Here is a 13790-nt window from a genome sequence, read left to right as displayed (position 1 = left end):
CTGCATCAATAATCGTCAATTGGTTAGCCCAGATGGGGTAAAAAGTCACTAAGTGGACACGGCGCCAGGGAAGGGAGAGGCACTGGGCCAGACTCGGGGCAGAATAGAGACGAGGAGAGACAACAAAACCCACCTGGTCAGCAGTATCTTGTCGATAAAAACACAAAGAAACCTTGTCTTATTGAGAAACCCCAATCATGACCCGGAACAGACAATCTTCAATCGAGTACTCCGTACCTCCTCCCTTCATGCATTGAATTTCTCCTGTTTTTCTTTTCTTTCTATTGACGGCTTCATCCTTGGGCGGTGCGGCTGATGATGCCTTGCCTGATGCGGTCTAGCCTTACCGGATGACATGTTGTTCCGAGCTGTCCATATCGGGACTAGCTCCCCGATATGATACAGATAATGAGTCAGCACCACTCAGGTGATCCGACAATGACATAAGCTAGACTGCTACACGTGATCCCAGCCACATCAATACGCACCTATCAGAGGCGAGCAGAAGAAGGGGAGGCTGGGCAACCAAACTACTTCCCAGCCTGAGTAACCTGGCAGTCAATCAGTTGCTGGCCGGTCGACGCGCCTTTCTGCCTCTCGCTCTTCCCACTTCTTGTTTCCCTCCCACCTTTTGCGACTTCGACGTGAACAATCTTCCTCTTCTGCCCACCACCCCCCCAACCCCCTCTCTTCTCTCCCCTTTTTCGCATCCCACTATCGCCAATCCCTTTTGGGCTTCCTGTTTCCCCTCCAACCATCTGTTGTAGGGCGTGTTTGTCTTTTCACGATCGCAGTCTTGCGCGATCCTTTATTCATCAACCACAGCTACCCGTCGTCGGACTGTCGGGAACCATACTGTGGACTCCTCCCTCGCTCAACTGCCCGTAGGGGGCCGAGCACCCGTCGCTGATCCTTTTTGTTTTCTGGATACGGCGCGCGTCCCCAGGCGTTTTGGTTGCCCGGGACTTCCACCACCACCAACCGCCACCGCTCTGGGTGGGGTGTTTCTCTTACTATACTATCTCTGGTCTTTCTTGGACCTTATTCTTGCGACACTTGGATCTTGAATTGATTTAGTTCCCCTTCCTCCCCCGCAACCATGTTCTACTCGGAGACCTTGTTGTCCAAGACCGGGCCACTGGCCCGCGTCTGGTTGTCGGCCAACCTAGAGCGCAAGCTTTCCAAGTCACACATCTTACAATCGGACATTGAAAGTAGTGTCAGTGCGATCGTGGACCAAGGCCAAGCTCCCATGGCTTTGCGATTGAGTGGTCAACTACTCCTTGGTGTGGTTCGCATCTACAGCCGCAAAGCGCGCTATCTGCTGGATGATTGCAATGAGGCCCTGATGAAGATCAAAATGGTCGGTGCTCCCTGATACCCCCTCTTGCATAGTCTGACCCCTCTGTCGCTGACAATTCTTCTCACATAGGCCTTCCGTTTGACAAACAACAATGATCTGACCACTACGGTTGTCGCCCCTGGTGGTATCACCTTGCCCGATGTACTCACTGAATCCGACTTGTTTATGAACCTGGATTCCTCCCTTCTATTGCCGCAAACCCTCAACCTCGAGCCCGAGGGCAAGCGGCCTGGTTCTTCAATGGATTTTGGTAGCCAGCTGCTCCCGGATACTGGCTTGCGACGCTCCGCTTCGCAAGAACCTGCGCGCCTCGAAGATCACACCCTGGTCGACTTGGATCTGGGAGAAGATGAAACACCTCTCGGTCACGATTTCAGCATGGAAGTGGGTCGAGATGCCCCGGCTCCCCGCCCAGTGGAGGAAGATCTCTTCAGCGACGGAGGCAAGTTCAACGATGTCGACAACCTGCAACTGGACCTTGGCGAAGATGATGCTCCCCTGGATAAGATGGACCTGGGCGATGACGCTCTACCCGATAACCTTCTGCAAACGGATGACGCCATGGACCTCGGCGGTGATCATGACGACCCTGCCCCCTATGCCGACGATGAACTGGAACGCGAGAGTGTCCTGAGTTCCATTGCGGATGATGACCTCAATGACCTTGAAAGGTCCCAGGCATTCGAGGAAGATGACGAGGTTACCGCCAAGCATGCTCAACCTTCCAAGCGCCGCAAGGTCATTCTCATGGGATTGGACAAGGTGACCGACCACAAGTCCAAGGATGTCAGAGAACAGTACTTGACGCGCGAGGAGATCTTGAAGCCCTCCTCATGGCTGCCCCGGGACCCCGTGCTGCTGACCCTAATGAACATGCAGAAGAACGGCGACTTTGTGTCAAACGTGCTTGGTGCAGGCCGGGGACGTGGCTGGGCTCCGGAATTGCGTGACTTGCTTTCCTTCGATACCATCCGCAAGGCGGGCGAGCTGAAGCGGAAGCGTGACAGCGGAATTGCCGACATGGATGTGGATGCGGCCACCGCACCGGCTCTGGAACTGGGTGAAGACGAGGCCATTGTGCCGGTCGACGAGGGTGTTGGTCTTGACTCGACTCTGCTGCAACGCTCCGAAATCGAGTTCCCGGGTGATGAGGAGGACCACGCTCTGCGTCTGAGTGACGACGAAGGAATGAACCAACCATTGGAGGATGCCGACGAGACGGTCGTTGCCGACAGCGGCCCCGTGTCGATTGGTACGAAGCACGCCGTCCACATTCTCCGGGAGCGCCTTGGTGAATCTGCGGCCGAGCAGAAGAAGAGCGTGAAGTTCCAGGATCTGCTGCCGGAGCAGAAGGCGTCCAAGGCAGACGCCACCAAGATGTTCTTCGAGGTCCTCGTGCTGGCCACCAAGGACGCCGTGCAAGTTGAACAACGACCGGACACCGTAGGTGGACCCCTCAAGATCCGTGGCAAGCGAGCCCTCTGGGGCTCGTGGGCCGAGGAGGGGGCCAGCGGAGAGGCAGAGCAGCAAACCGTTGAGGCCACCGCCTAGAGGACCTTATGAATTCGGCGTCGTGTTCTTGTACAGTTGCGTTCTATCTGGAATTTTGTTATCGTGTGTGGGCTAGGGTCGCCCCGGGAATCTCTTGGCTTTTGTATGAGGCGATTATCCTGTGTGAAATTCTTTGGAGTTTGGGGGGTTTTGGCTTCAGCTTTCTCTTAACTCTCTTTCTTCGTTCCATCTTCATTTGTTGGACCTGAAATTTTTCTTCTGGGACTGAAAAGGCGGCTATTATGATTCTGCTGGAGGACTGGGACTGATGCCTCGTTGGTCGTTGGGCGAACATGATGTTGGGACCATAGGTAGCGTAGTGTAATAGAACAACTTGAATAAACCAGCCCAGCGATGCGCATGGGGTGTATCCCTTTAGATGTGCTTCCTCGAGTTGAAAATGATGCTAGTAATGTCTTTCCATAATATCCAGCAACTCCTTACAGAGTAGCACAGTATCAGAAATTCCGCATGTATGGATAGCTTTCGGGTGGCGGTTCCACGTGGGGAAAGCTTCCGCAAACGCTGCGGAGAAAGACAGACCCATCCAGTAATCAATAACCGGGGGAAGTAGATAGCGATAGTAGTAGTGGTAGTAGCCAGAGCTGCCGAGTCTCTCACCTTGGGTAGTTCCTCTTCCATTTCCATAACACTGAGTGAGGTCTCAATTTGCCCTCACTGATACCCAATGGCTGAATGACTTGACTGACTCCCCCAAGCGGGTTAACGGAGCAGCTCGCAGCTCGGGGTGTTCTTCCCTCACTTGGAGCCCATTCGGCTCTCCACCGAGGCCGAGGGGCGAGACTAACACCCCTCAAGCTATCAGAAACTCTTGGGCTAGTCTCCTTAGCTCGATCCAACTTTCCCTCTCTATCGTCAATTTTCTAACCCACTCATCCTCCTGCCGTGACTCTGGAACGCTCGATATCCCCGATCGCCGTTACGGGCCATAGGTACTGCTTCCCGCCGTTGACTTGGCTGTGGAGATCGTACTGTATAAAGGCTGCTTGAGGTTTGCGTGACATCTTCTTTTCACTTCCTTTCCTTTGACGCGTGAGTACATTCAAGTGTGGCGTTCTGAGTTTGTCTTATCTTGTCTTTTCGCATCCTCATATGCTTTTTGTCATAGCCAAGCTTTAACAAGCTTTGTGCAGAACTCTCTGACAGGTGAACGGGTTAAATCTCCGCTGCAGATCGGCTGGTCTCAGTTTTAATTCTCCGGTCGGCCTTGGTGATACTCATTATCCCAAAGAACTCGCGACTGCTCACATCTGCAAGAACTTGATAGCCAGAGAAGGGACACTTGATAGGAACCTCGCTGTTCTGTTGATAGCGATGTCTGCGACCGAGCGGGCGGAAAGCTCACAAGAAAGCACAGACGTGTGCACGGGTGAACGTTTCTCAAGTGCAGGGCAAACTGATAGAGGTGATTCGGAAGAAGAGAAGTTGGGGGATAATGTCGATGGGATGTTCGCTCCCATCACTGCCCGAACCTCCTCTTATGAAGAGCGGCTGCGCAGACGCCAGTCGGCTTCTTCACACCCCCTCGAACGCAACTGGAGCCTGAACGATGGGTATAGCCTCCAAAATGCCGATGAAGAAGCTGTTGCGGAGAGGGTTCCGAGCAACAAAGACGAGGAAGCTTCTGATGCCTCAGAAGGCTTCGTTGTCGGTTGGGACGAAAATGACCCGAGGAACCCGAGGAACTTTAACACGATCAGACGCTGGCTCATTGTGATCATATGTTCATCAGGCTCGCTATGCGTGTAAGTCGGGCCCTGAAGCTCGTGCTATTGGTTCAGTGCTGATCGATGGCTGTAGAACTTGTACTTCTTCGATGTACACTGTCACCTATGACCAGATAATGATAGAATTCAATTGTTCTCGGGAAATAGCAACCTTGGGTCTCTCATTCTTTATCTGGGGTCTTGGTGCGTTAGGACTATCCCTATTGAACTCCAGGATGGGATGTACTAACATGACTGTCAAGCTGTTGGGCCACTGTTCTTAGGGCCACTGTCGGAGGTTCGTACATTATCCTGGCACCACGCCCGCGGTGATTGCTAACAAGCCGGCCTTTGTCAGTTCTATGGTCGAAGACGGATATACCTTTGCTCGTTCACTCTCTTTTTGATCTGGTTGATACCATGCGCCGTAGCCAAAAACATCCAGACGCTGATTATATGCCGCTTTCTCAATGGTATTGCCGGGAGCGCATTTCTTAGCGTCGCTGGTGGCACAGTGGGTGACCTGTTTGCCCGTCATGAGCTGAGTGCACCGATGATGCTTTATACGAGTTCTCCATTTATTGGTCCTGAGGTGGGCCCATTGTAGGTCTTCTAAAATACCCATAACATGGTGTATCTGCTGACAGAGCCTTGCAGAGTTGGCGGGTTTATCAACCAGTTCACCACATGGTATGTATGCTTCTTGATATTGAAAGCTTGGATAAGACTGATCACCTGTGCTTGACAGGAGGTGGACCTTTTATGTGCTCCTCATCTGGACAGGTGTTCTATTAGTTCTCATCGGCTTCTTCGTCCCGGAGACCTATCATCCAGTGTAAGGACCTGAAGAGACACTCGAGACTCTAGAAGTCATCTGACTTATTTCTCAGGCTTTTGAGGCGGAAAGCACAGCAGCTCCGCAAGGAAACTGGTGATGATAGATGGATAGCGCCTATCGAGATGCTGGATCGCTCGGTTGCGCAGACAGTTTTGCGGTCATGCTACAGGCCGTTGTTGCTGTTGACGCTTGAGCCGATGTGCCTGAACCTCTGCATCTTCTCCGCCATTCTGTTGGGTATACTCTATCTTTTCTTCGGTGCATTTCAGTTGGTATTCGAAACTGTATATGGCTTTGAGCTGTGGCAGCGCGGTCTTTGCTTCCTGGGCCTGTTCGTCGGAATGCTTTTTGCTATATTCTCTGACCCTCTGTGGCGTCGCAATTACACCCGCCTGGAACTGAAGCATCAGGAAGCTGTGGGAAGGTCGGATGATTTTCAACCAGAGTGGCGGCTTCCGCCAGGTATGTCATCTGTCGATCTGTCTGCAGCCGACTGGCTTGCTCTAACGGTCAGTATATAGCTATTGCTGGAGGTCCACTTGTCACCATCGGGCTGTTCATCTTCGCTTGGACGATTTACCCTCATGTACACTGGATCGCCCCACTCATTGGAAGTGCGTTATTCGGAGCTGGGTAGGTGCAGATTATTATGCCCCAAGCATAAGACGAGGGTAATGCTCATGGAACTCACCATATATCTCCCTATAGGACGATCCTCGTGTACTCAGGAATCTTCACGTTCTTGGTTGATGCGTATCCGACCTATGCAGCAAGCGCCCTCGCGGCAAACAGCTTTGCTCGCTCCATATTTGGCGGAGTGTTTCCACTTTTCGGAATACAGAGTAAGTTAACACTCTGTGATATATGGCACTCGTCATGTTACTGCTACAGAAGTGGACTGGCGTTCACTGAATCCTACTCATTGCAGTATTCACACTGCTCTATATTTAATTATGGATGCTTCCGTCCAATGACACGTCGTACCCTGACCGCCACATGCTAACTGCTGGCTTTAGTGTACAACAACCTGGGATATCACTGGGCAACCTCGCTACTTGCTTTTCTGACGCTTGTCATGGCACCGTTTCCGTAAGTGCACGATTTGTGTCTTTGTTAATCGCATCCGTCTTTGCACTGCTGGACTGTGTGTTTCATGCCCAAATTCTCCGCACACTTAACGCCATTCACCCCCGAATTCTGTTTATGATAGCTTGTGGTGAGCCATAGGTGACCATTCTCACTGACATGATTTGATGGCAGGTATATCTTTTTCCGCTACGGAAATCGGATTCGGCAGAAGAGCCGATTTGCTGCACGGTAGATACCCACCTACGGGACCAGCAGGAGCTCGTAGCTGCGGGTTTCTTTTCCAAATCAAGCATGCGATATGATGCAGCGCATACTTCTCATTTTCACAGGCGTGGAGCTCTTTCTAGGTATGTTATCAAAAGTCGGTCAGTGATAGACAGCAATTTTCAGTTCGGTGGATATGCGCAAGCGCGATGGGCCGATAGACATAGCGACAGCGGACAAAGCATGCGGGTTAAATCAAGGTAGACCATAATGTAATAGATCAATTAGTCGATGAAAATTCTGAATACCAAGGATTCAATAGGCATGGTTATACTCGTGTAGAACACCGTCCCGTCTACTACATACTAAGATATGGTGCAGCTCCCTCAGACCACCAACCCACTGTAATTTTGCAAAGTTAGCCTTTCCCACCCATGACACCCAACACAGCTTGTGTTAATTATTCTATCATATAGTAACCTGTCCCACATCCCCATTAATAACAAGTTTTATAGTTGGCCAGTTAACCTCGGCAACATCAATCGCAGCCACCACACAGCACACACACATTCACACAAACACGACGAAGTACACGAAGGGTCTCTTCATACTATTAAGTTCCCTCGGGAGATCTCGGGCCACTAATCGGAACCGTCCGGGAGGGAAAGGGCAAGAAATGGCTCATTTCAAAGCACGCAATGTAAATCCATTGGAGGATATGAATTTATCAGTTTTAGATCGTTTCGATTTGGCAGAGGCCGGCAGAGAAACTTTGTGATTGGTGAGCCGGGTGCTAGTTGAGGGATTTGTTTGTGTTTTGAAGAAGTCTAGAATTAGTAGTATTTTGTAGTAGTGAGATGGGTGTAGTGACGGTATTGTAATGACCTTGTGGGTTCCAGCTTCGTGTTTGATAATCATATTTTACTGTTTGTTTGTTTCCTGTAATGAGATGGGAGGGGAGATGATTGACTATATATGCAAGTCAGGTGTGGATTTGGGTGATAGTAAGTTAGACCTGCATTGGCTATTGCGAGTAATAATAGTAAATAGTAATGCATTTTTTGAGCTAGGCATGCTGTCATGGTTCGTGCCGTCTACTTTGTACGATCATCCATGATTAAGGTAGTCGTTCGGTGTCTCTAAGTAGCCTAGTAGGTCGTGAATCTCGCGTGGCCAGTGGATTCCTGTCAAGTATCTAGGCACTTCTACTCCGAATTCTGGAATTAGATGCCCCCGAGATTATCTACTTACAGACAATTGCTTTTGTTATCGGCACGGGCCGAACCAGTGAGTAGGTATGCCGATATTGCATAATGTTCGCCATCTTCCTCGCTGGTGGCTTTGGTATGTATGACTGTATGTACCCAACAGGTATAGACTGTCTAGCAGTAGAGGGCAAGTCTGTCGGGTCTAGAGAATTTGTCATTCATTTGTATTAATGTTCGTATTTGTCTTGTTTGGATAATCACTCAATTATGGTAAGACTGCTAATCATGACCAACTAATCGTCTCTGGGGAGGTAGATGGATATACTAGTTGGACCTGAGATATACTCGGGTCAAGTGAAACCGATGCGATGTTTCTTGGTCGTCACATGCGGAGAGGCCGTGGAAGCACATGTAAGCTCAGCTGTATGTATCCGTGGTTATTTCAGTACCGAAGTGCCTTCGATTCGAGGCCACCAAAATTGGATCTAGCCTCGGAAGTAAGACCACCAGAGTACATAGCTACTGGTGGCTCGGTTATATGGATGTTAGACAGAAGATGGATGTAGATATAGATATAGTTAGACCTACCTGTTTGACTAACAGTTTCATGCGCGGGGAGTCAGCTCCCAGTCATCGCGAACAGACAGACACGCGACTCACTCACTTGGTACGGTAACGTACTGGGATCAACCGGGACGATACCTGACAAGACATGCAAGCAGAAGCATCTCGTGTTGGACTCTTGAATTGGCTGCAAATTCGATCGGTCGTCATGAATTTTTCTGCCTTGTCTTTTAGTCTCTCTCTTTTTTGACTACTTACTGGATGACTCTTTCTCTCTACTACCTAACTATCCTCCTCTCCTCTCTTTGCTCTCTCCTCTCCTCCAATCCTTCCCCGCGTCATCCTAACCACTTGCATTCGATCTTGACCCTCTCCCCTCCTCTCTCATACCCCTCCTGTTAGTCCCCTCCCTCATCGTTCGTATATATCTCTTCCCCTCCTCTGGTCAGCCTCGCTTGCATTGCGCCCCTGCCCATCGGATCCGCTCCATCTCGACTCTTTGGACACGACAGGTTTTCCCCGCAGCCCCGGCAAGTCGTTCGCTCCACCGACGCTACTCATTGCCACTACCGGGCGCGTGACATAGAAATTCGGAAAAAAAGAAAAGAAAAAAAAAAAAAAAAGGGAAGAAGAAAAAGGGTTCAAGGAGGAGACTAAAAGAAAAAGCAAAAAAAGGGAATTCTACTTGACCATTGTTCTCCTGGACTCTTTTCACCACACCCTTAGGAAACCACTTCGGCGCATCGCAACAGTCAGTTTCAACTTTCTGACTGCTGCTGACTGAGCACACGCAAGGTCCTTCGTGGTCGCCGACCCTCCTGCTATCTACCACCACTACGCCGACCGATTCCTAGCCGTCGTCGTGTGGATTCTATGCGCCCGACCGGCCAACGACCGATCCCTTTGCGACTCCCAGAGTAGACCCTGGTGAGATTGATCAGCGAACACTCGACCAAGATCCCCTTCTGTTGTGCGCTGGTTCGCAACGCGACGAAAGGTAGTCTTACTCAAAAATTTACGGTGGCAACCCCACGCGCTCGCCCACCCTGCAGCGGCTTCATTCACACTGTCGCTGATCGCCTCGAATTACGACGCGAAGTATTACTCGGTCGGACGGATTGATAACGGCCGTATCGCACACACTTACACCTCGGTTACAATTGCCTGCCAATATGAACGCGGAAGCGAAGGAGCAAGATTCCCCAGCTCCGTCGGCTGAGCGCACGGAAGCCAGTCAGGAGATTAGCGCCGCCGGAGAACAGCCCGACAAGCCGAAGACCGAGGCCAACGGCGACGGGACTGCAAATGGTGCCTCCGCGAATGGCCAGAAGCCTAACCCGAAAGACCCGTCGAGACCCCGGAGGAAGAAGGCGAGACGGGCTTGTTTTGCTTGCCAGCGCGCTCACTTGACTTGCGGTACGACTGACCTTACTTCCAGCGTTGCTTGCATTCGACCCTTTTCTCTCCAATTACACATGCGTTTCGCGCCCCATACGTGCGCACTCTAGCGGCGCATATCTTCTGTGCGTCTGACTGAACTTGCAAACTAATCGAGGTTTCGCATAGGTGATGAGCGACCGTGTCAACGATGCATTAAGCGCGGTCTCCAGGATGCGTGTCACGACGGAGTCCGGAAGAAGGCCAAATACCTCCACGATGCGCCGGATGGGGCATTGATGCCGGGAATTGGTGGGACGTTCTACAATGGTGCTATGCGCAACAGCCTGCCGTTGTCTCGAAATGGCGCCAATGCTGTGAACTCGACCGGTCAGCAGAGCGCTGGCGCAAACTTCTATCCTACCCCCCAATCGACTACCTATGTCTACCAAGAGAATCCTATAAACCAGGGCTCATTTCCGTCGCAATCGCCTGTGTCGCCGACATTCAACCTCAAGGCCACGCCTACGGCTCGAAACAACAGCCTCCCCGTCAACCCGCAACCACCGTCCACAAGCGTCTCCGGGCCTCCCGGCCAGGGTCAAAATCCGTTCGCCGGTCCCTTCTTCGATCCCAGCGATCCCGCACTCTTCAATTTTGACCTTTCCAGCATGAACTTTGAGAACCGATACGGTGCGTTGGAGTTTGGCATGCTGGGACATATGGCGACGGGCGCCGGCGATTCACCGAGTGATTCGGCCACGCAGCGCGGGTCTATGGGGCGCAGTGGCTCGGCACAATTCGCTTCAACCCCAATTACTGGGGCACCCGGCTTTGGAGAAAGCCCGGGCAACCAGCAGCCGTTCATGTTTGGGGATCCGCTCCTCAATGAATGGCCCAGCGGGCAAGCTCCGGGACAACCGCATCTGCCGGGAGTATTTTCGCAATCAGGGCAAGGCAGCGCAATTCCTGGACATCTGAGCAAAGCCGATGCGCCGCATGCATTTGCCATCGAAAGCGGGCCGGCCAATTTTAACAGCCCCGGTGCGACGACTAGCCCGCAGATGACGACTGGGCTCGAGGAGACTCCGTTTCACAGTGCGGTAGCAAGCAAGTCGAACGGATTGGCCCCGCACGGACAACGACCGTTGATCACGACCCCGAGCCTGAAACATCAGAACTTGCAGGTCGGCGTGCGGCGACGACAACGCAACCCGTCGGCCATCTACGATAGCGTCAAGGAGCCGTACGCTTACACCAGCCGCTTCCACGGCCTCACGGCATTCATCCAACGACGGTTCCCGCCGCAGAAGACACTGCAGATCGCCAAGGCGCTGGCGTCGATTCGGCCGTCGTTCATCGCGACCACCAAGACGCTCAACCGGGACGACCTCATCTTCATGGAGAAGTGCTTCCAGCGGACATTGTGGGAATACGAGGACTTCATCAACGCGTGCGGCACGCCGACGATCGTGTGTCGCCGGACGGGTGAGATTGCCGCGGTGGGCAAGGAGTTCAGTATCCTGACGGGATGGAAGAAGGATGTCCTGCTAGGCAAAGAGCCGAATCTTAATGTCAACACGGGCGGTTCATCAATACCGAACTCCGGGCCGTCGTCACGTAGCTTCACACCTCGATCGACGGTGGAGAATACGCCCGGGCGCCCGCAGCCTGTATTTCTGGCGGAGTTGTTGGACGATGACAGCGTGGTGCAGTTTTACGAAGATTTTGCCCGGTTAGCGTTTGGCGACTCGCGCGGTAGTGTGATGACGACATGCAAGCTGTTAAAGTACAAGACGAAGGAGGACATGGAGGGAGCAGCCGCGGAGGATAACCAGCGCTGGAACAACCACCTGCGCAAAGGCGGTATTGCCAGTGAGGCAGGGATGAACCAATTAGGGTTCAAGGACGGCAAGGTCGAATGTGCGTACTGCTGGACAGTGAAGCGAGATGTATTCGACATACCGATGTTGATTGTGATGAATGTGAGTGAAAGAAATTCCAGTTGACAAAAAGATGATGATGATGATGATGATGCTAATGAGAGTACAGTTCTTACCGTGCATTTGATTTATGATCATAATTGTTTCATGTTCATACCCGGGCCGGACATCAAAAAGGATGATTGTTGATTATTTTACTGCTAGTATTTTTCTTATTCTTTTGGCATTGACTGGATGCATCTGGTCTTGTATTGGTACATATTGCTACTGTGTATGATTCCCCGGCTGACATAGAGGCGTTGTACATATTGTGAGATTGGCTATGGTAGTAGCCACTAGCCAAGTAGTTGCAACTGAGTATTGATGAGTGATATAAGCACACGCACAACCAAACAGACATTATATTTTTCACCACCATACACCCTCATATTCCCCCTCTCAATTAATTAATCATGATTATTTTGATCTACAACATCCCCAACCCAGCAACAGCCACACCTACAGCCAATGCCCCAGCCCCGACAGCATTGCGACCAGCCATACCGGTCTCTGCACTCTTACTCCCACTTCCAGTCGCAGTCCCACTCGCAGTCCCAGTAGCAGTAGCAGCAGCATTCAACTTATCCGCACCCCCCGTAACACTAACAGTCTCATAGCCAATCTCGGCACTCGCAACACTAATGGCTGTAGCAATGCTCGTACTGGTACCAAAGCCCTTATACGTCGCCTCGACCCCATAGCTCACACTGCAAGACGCGCCCTGTGTCACGCCCGTGATCTTGCAGTCTTCAACGATAGTGAGCACCTCCTGCACACCTTCCACGCTGGTGCTGTACACGGCTGAGAGCGTGTATGTGGAGGGCCCCGCGGTGACGGTGAAGGGACTGGGGAGGACGCAGTTATCGGTGGTGAGGCAGGAGACGGCCATGGTGGTGGCTGTGGGGTTGGCGCTGATGATGGAGGCGCCGAGAGGGATTTCGGAGAGGCTCATTTGGGGGATACCGGCCGCGGCGGTGGTGGTTGCATGGTAAGAGAAGAGGGAGACGGTTGATACTGCATCTGAGGCGGTGGTGAGGGGGAGGAGGGGGAGGAGGGTGGTCAGGAGGGTGGTGGTGGATTTGGTGAATTGCATTTTGGTGGTTTGTGTGTGTTTATTGTATGTATATATGTATATATTTATGGTAGAGATATGGTAGGGACAGTCAATTAGAGTCGGAGGGAGTAAAGACTGTATAGGGAGGAAAGAGATGTTCCCAGATAGTAGAGAGGATGCAGGTGGAGATGAGATGAGATACAACAAAGAAAAGAATCAGCCAGGAACAGCCCCATTTGTACTACTTATGTCTCACTCAAAACCATCTACTCGACTAGTACACTTTGACCCCTGACGACCAAAACCCCTTCCATTCCGTGTTTACGAGACCCTCATTTTCGCAAGGTTCTTAGCGTAGCCTCGTTCTCTAACCATCCTCGTCAGCAAATAGAGAGTCGTAGAGCCCTCCCCGTTTAGACTCGGCGCCGAAAAGTTCTCGAGTTAACAGGACCCTGCGAGGCTGCTGCTACCTAAATTAGGCGGCAGAGTCCGCCGCTAAACCCGACTGAGTGGAAGGATCTTTGGTCCTGCTCGTATTTAGATGCACTAGCCCTAAAGAGGCATCTTTTTAGTTATCCACCCGAGTCTCCACCCAAAGACTAAGTGAGTCTCCGAAGTCTGAAGGGAGTCACATTACCATGTACACCATGCACCTAGTACTATCGAGGTATTTTGCTGGATACTCCAAGGCTTCCTGCCCAGTGGTGCAGTCAACAGTATCTGTGGCATATACTGTTGTCCCTCGATTACCCCACGGAGACTAGCAATATCGGCCATACCGGGGAGACATCAGCCTTCTGGTGTCCAGCCGAGCCCCAATTCACCAATTGTTC

General features: G+C 51.7%; 4 protein-coding genes across 4 annotated transcripts; 3 read left to right on the top strand and 1 right to left on the bottom strand.

Annotated features, from left to right (window-relative positions):
- Positions 1-1099: 1099 nt before the first annotated feature.
- ASPBRDRAFT_26033 (kleisin alpha) lies at positions 1100-2914 on the top strand (the record flags this gene model as incomplete). Its single annotated transcript, XM_067622229.1, has 2 exons — positions 1100-1363; positions 1433-2914. The coding sequence occupies 2 exons, from the start codon at positions 1100-1102 to the stop codon at positions 2912-2914; spliced, it is 1746 nt and encodes a 581-aa protein (XP_067482689.1).
- Positions 2915-3885: 971 nt separating this feature from the next.
- On the top strand, positions 3886-7094 carry ASPBRDRAFT_37714 (MFS transporter). The gene is made up of 11 exons (XM_067623785.1): positions 3886-4680; positions 4736-4845; positions 4905-4939; positions 5000-5244; positions 5299-5331; positions 5390-5476; positions 5532-5941; positions 6001-6112; positions 6188-6321; positions 6496-6568; positions 6740-7094. Exons 1-11 carry the CDS (start codon positions 4250-4252, stop codon positions 6798-6800), a joined length of 1731 nt encoding a protein of 576 aa, XP_067482688.1. The 5' UTR covers positions 3886-4249; the 3' UTR covers positions 6801-7094.
- A 2622-nt stretch (positions 7095-9716) lies between these two features.
- ASPBRDRAFT_191677 (uncharacterized protein) lies at positions 9717-11991 on the top strand (the record flags this gene model as incomplete). The annotated part of the gene is made up of 3 exons (XM_067620390.1): positions 9717-9960; positions 10111-11906; positions 11974-11991. 3 exons carry the CDS (start codon positions 9717-9719, stop codon positions 11989-11991), a joined length of 2058 nt encoding a protein of 685 aa, XP_067482687.1.
- Positions 11992-12256: 265 nt separating this feature from the next.
- Positions 12257-13164, bottom strand: ASPBRDRAFT_37709 (putative GPI anchored cell wall protein). Its single transcript, XM_067623784.1, has one exon. It carries the CDS (start codon positions 12994-12996, stop codon positions 12331-12333), a length of 666 nt encoding a protein of 221 aa, XP_067482686.1. The 5' UTR covers positions 12997-13164; the 3' UTR covers positions 12257-12330.
- Between the last annotated feature and the right edge of the window lie 626 nt (positions 13165-13790).

Source organism: Aspergillus brasiliensis, assembly GCF_001889945.1.
Source record: "Aspergillus brasiliensis CBS 101740 unplaced genomic scaffold ASPBRscaffold_2, whole genome shotgun sequence".
In the NCBI taxonomy this organism is placed as follows: domain Eukaryota; kingdom Fungi; phylum Ascomycota; class Eurotiomycetes; order Eurotiales; family Aspergillaceae; genus Aspergillus; species Aspergillus brasiliensis.
The sequence above is the reverse complement of the archived record's forward strand: the minus strand, read 5'-3'. Positions and strand labels throughout refer to the sequence as shown.

Coding starts and splice junctions, on each gene's coding strand:
- ASPBRDRAFT_37714 (XM_067623785.1), top strand. CDS start 4,250: ATGTCTGCGACCGAGCGGGCGGAAAGCTCACAAGAAAGCACAGACGTG. Junction 6,322..6,495: donor TCCACTTTTCGGAATACAGA/GTAAGTTAACAC, acceptor TGCTGGCTTTAG/TGTACAACAACCTGGGATAT. Junction 6,569..6,739: donor CTTGTCATGGCACCGTTTCC/GTAAGTGCACGA, acceptor ATTTGATGGCAG/GTATATCTTTTTCCGCTACG.
- ASPBRDRAFT_37709 (XM_067623784.1), bottom strand. CDS start 12,996: ATGCAATTCACCAAATCCACCACCACCCTCCTGACCACCCTCCTCCCC.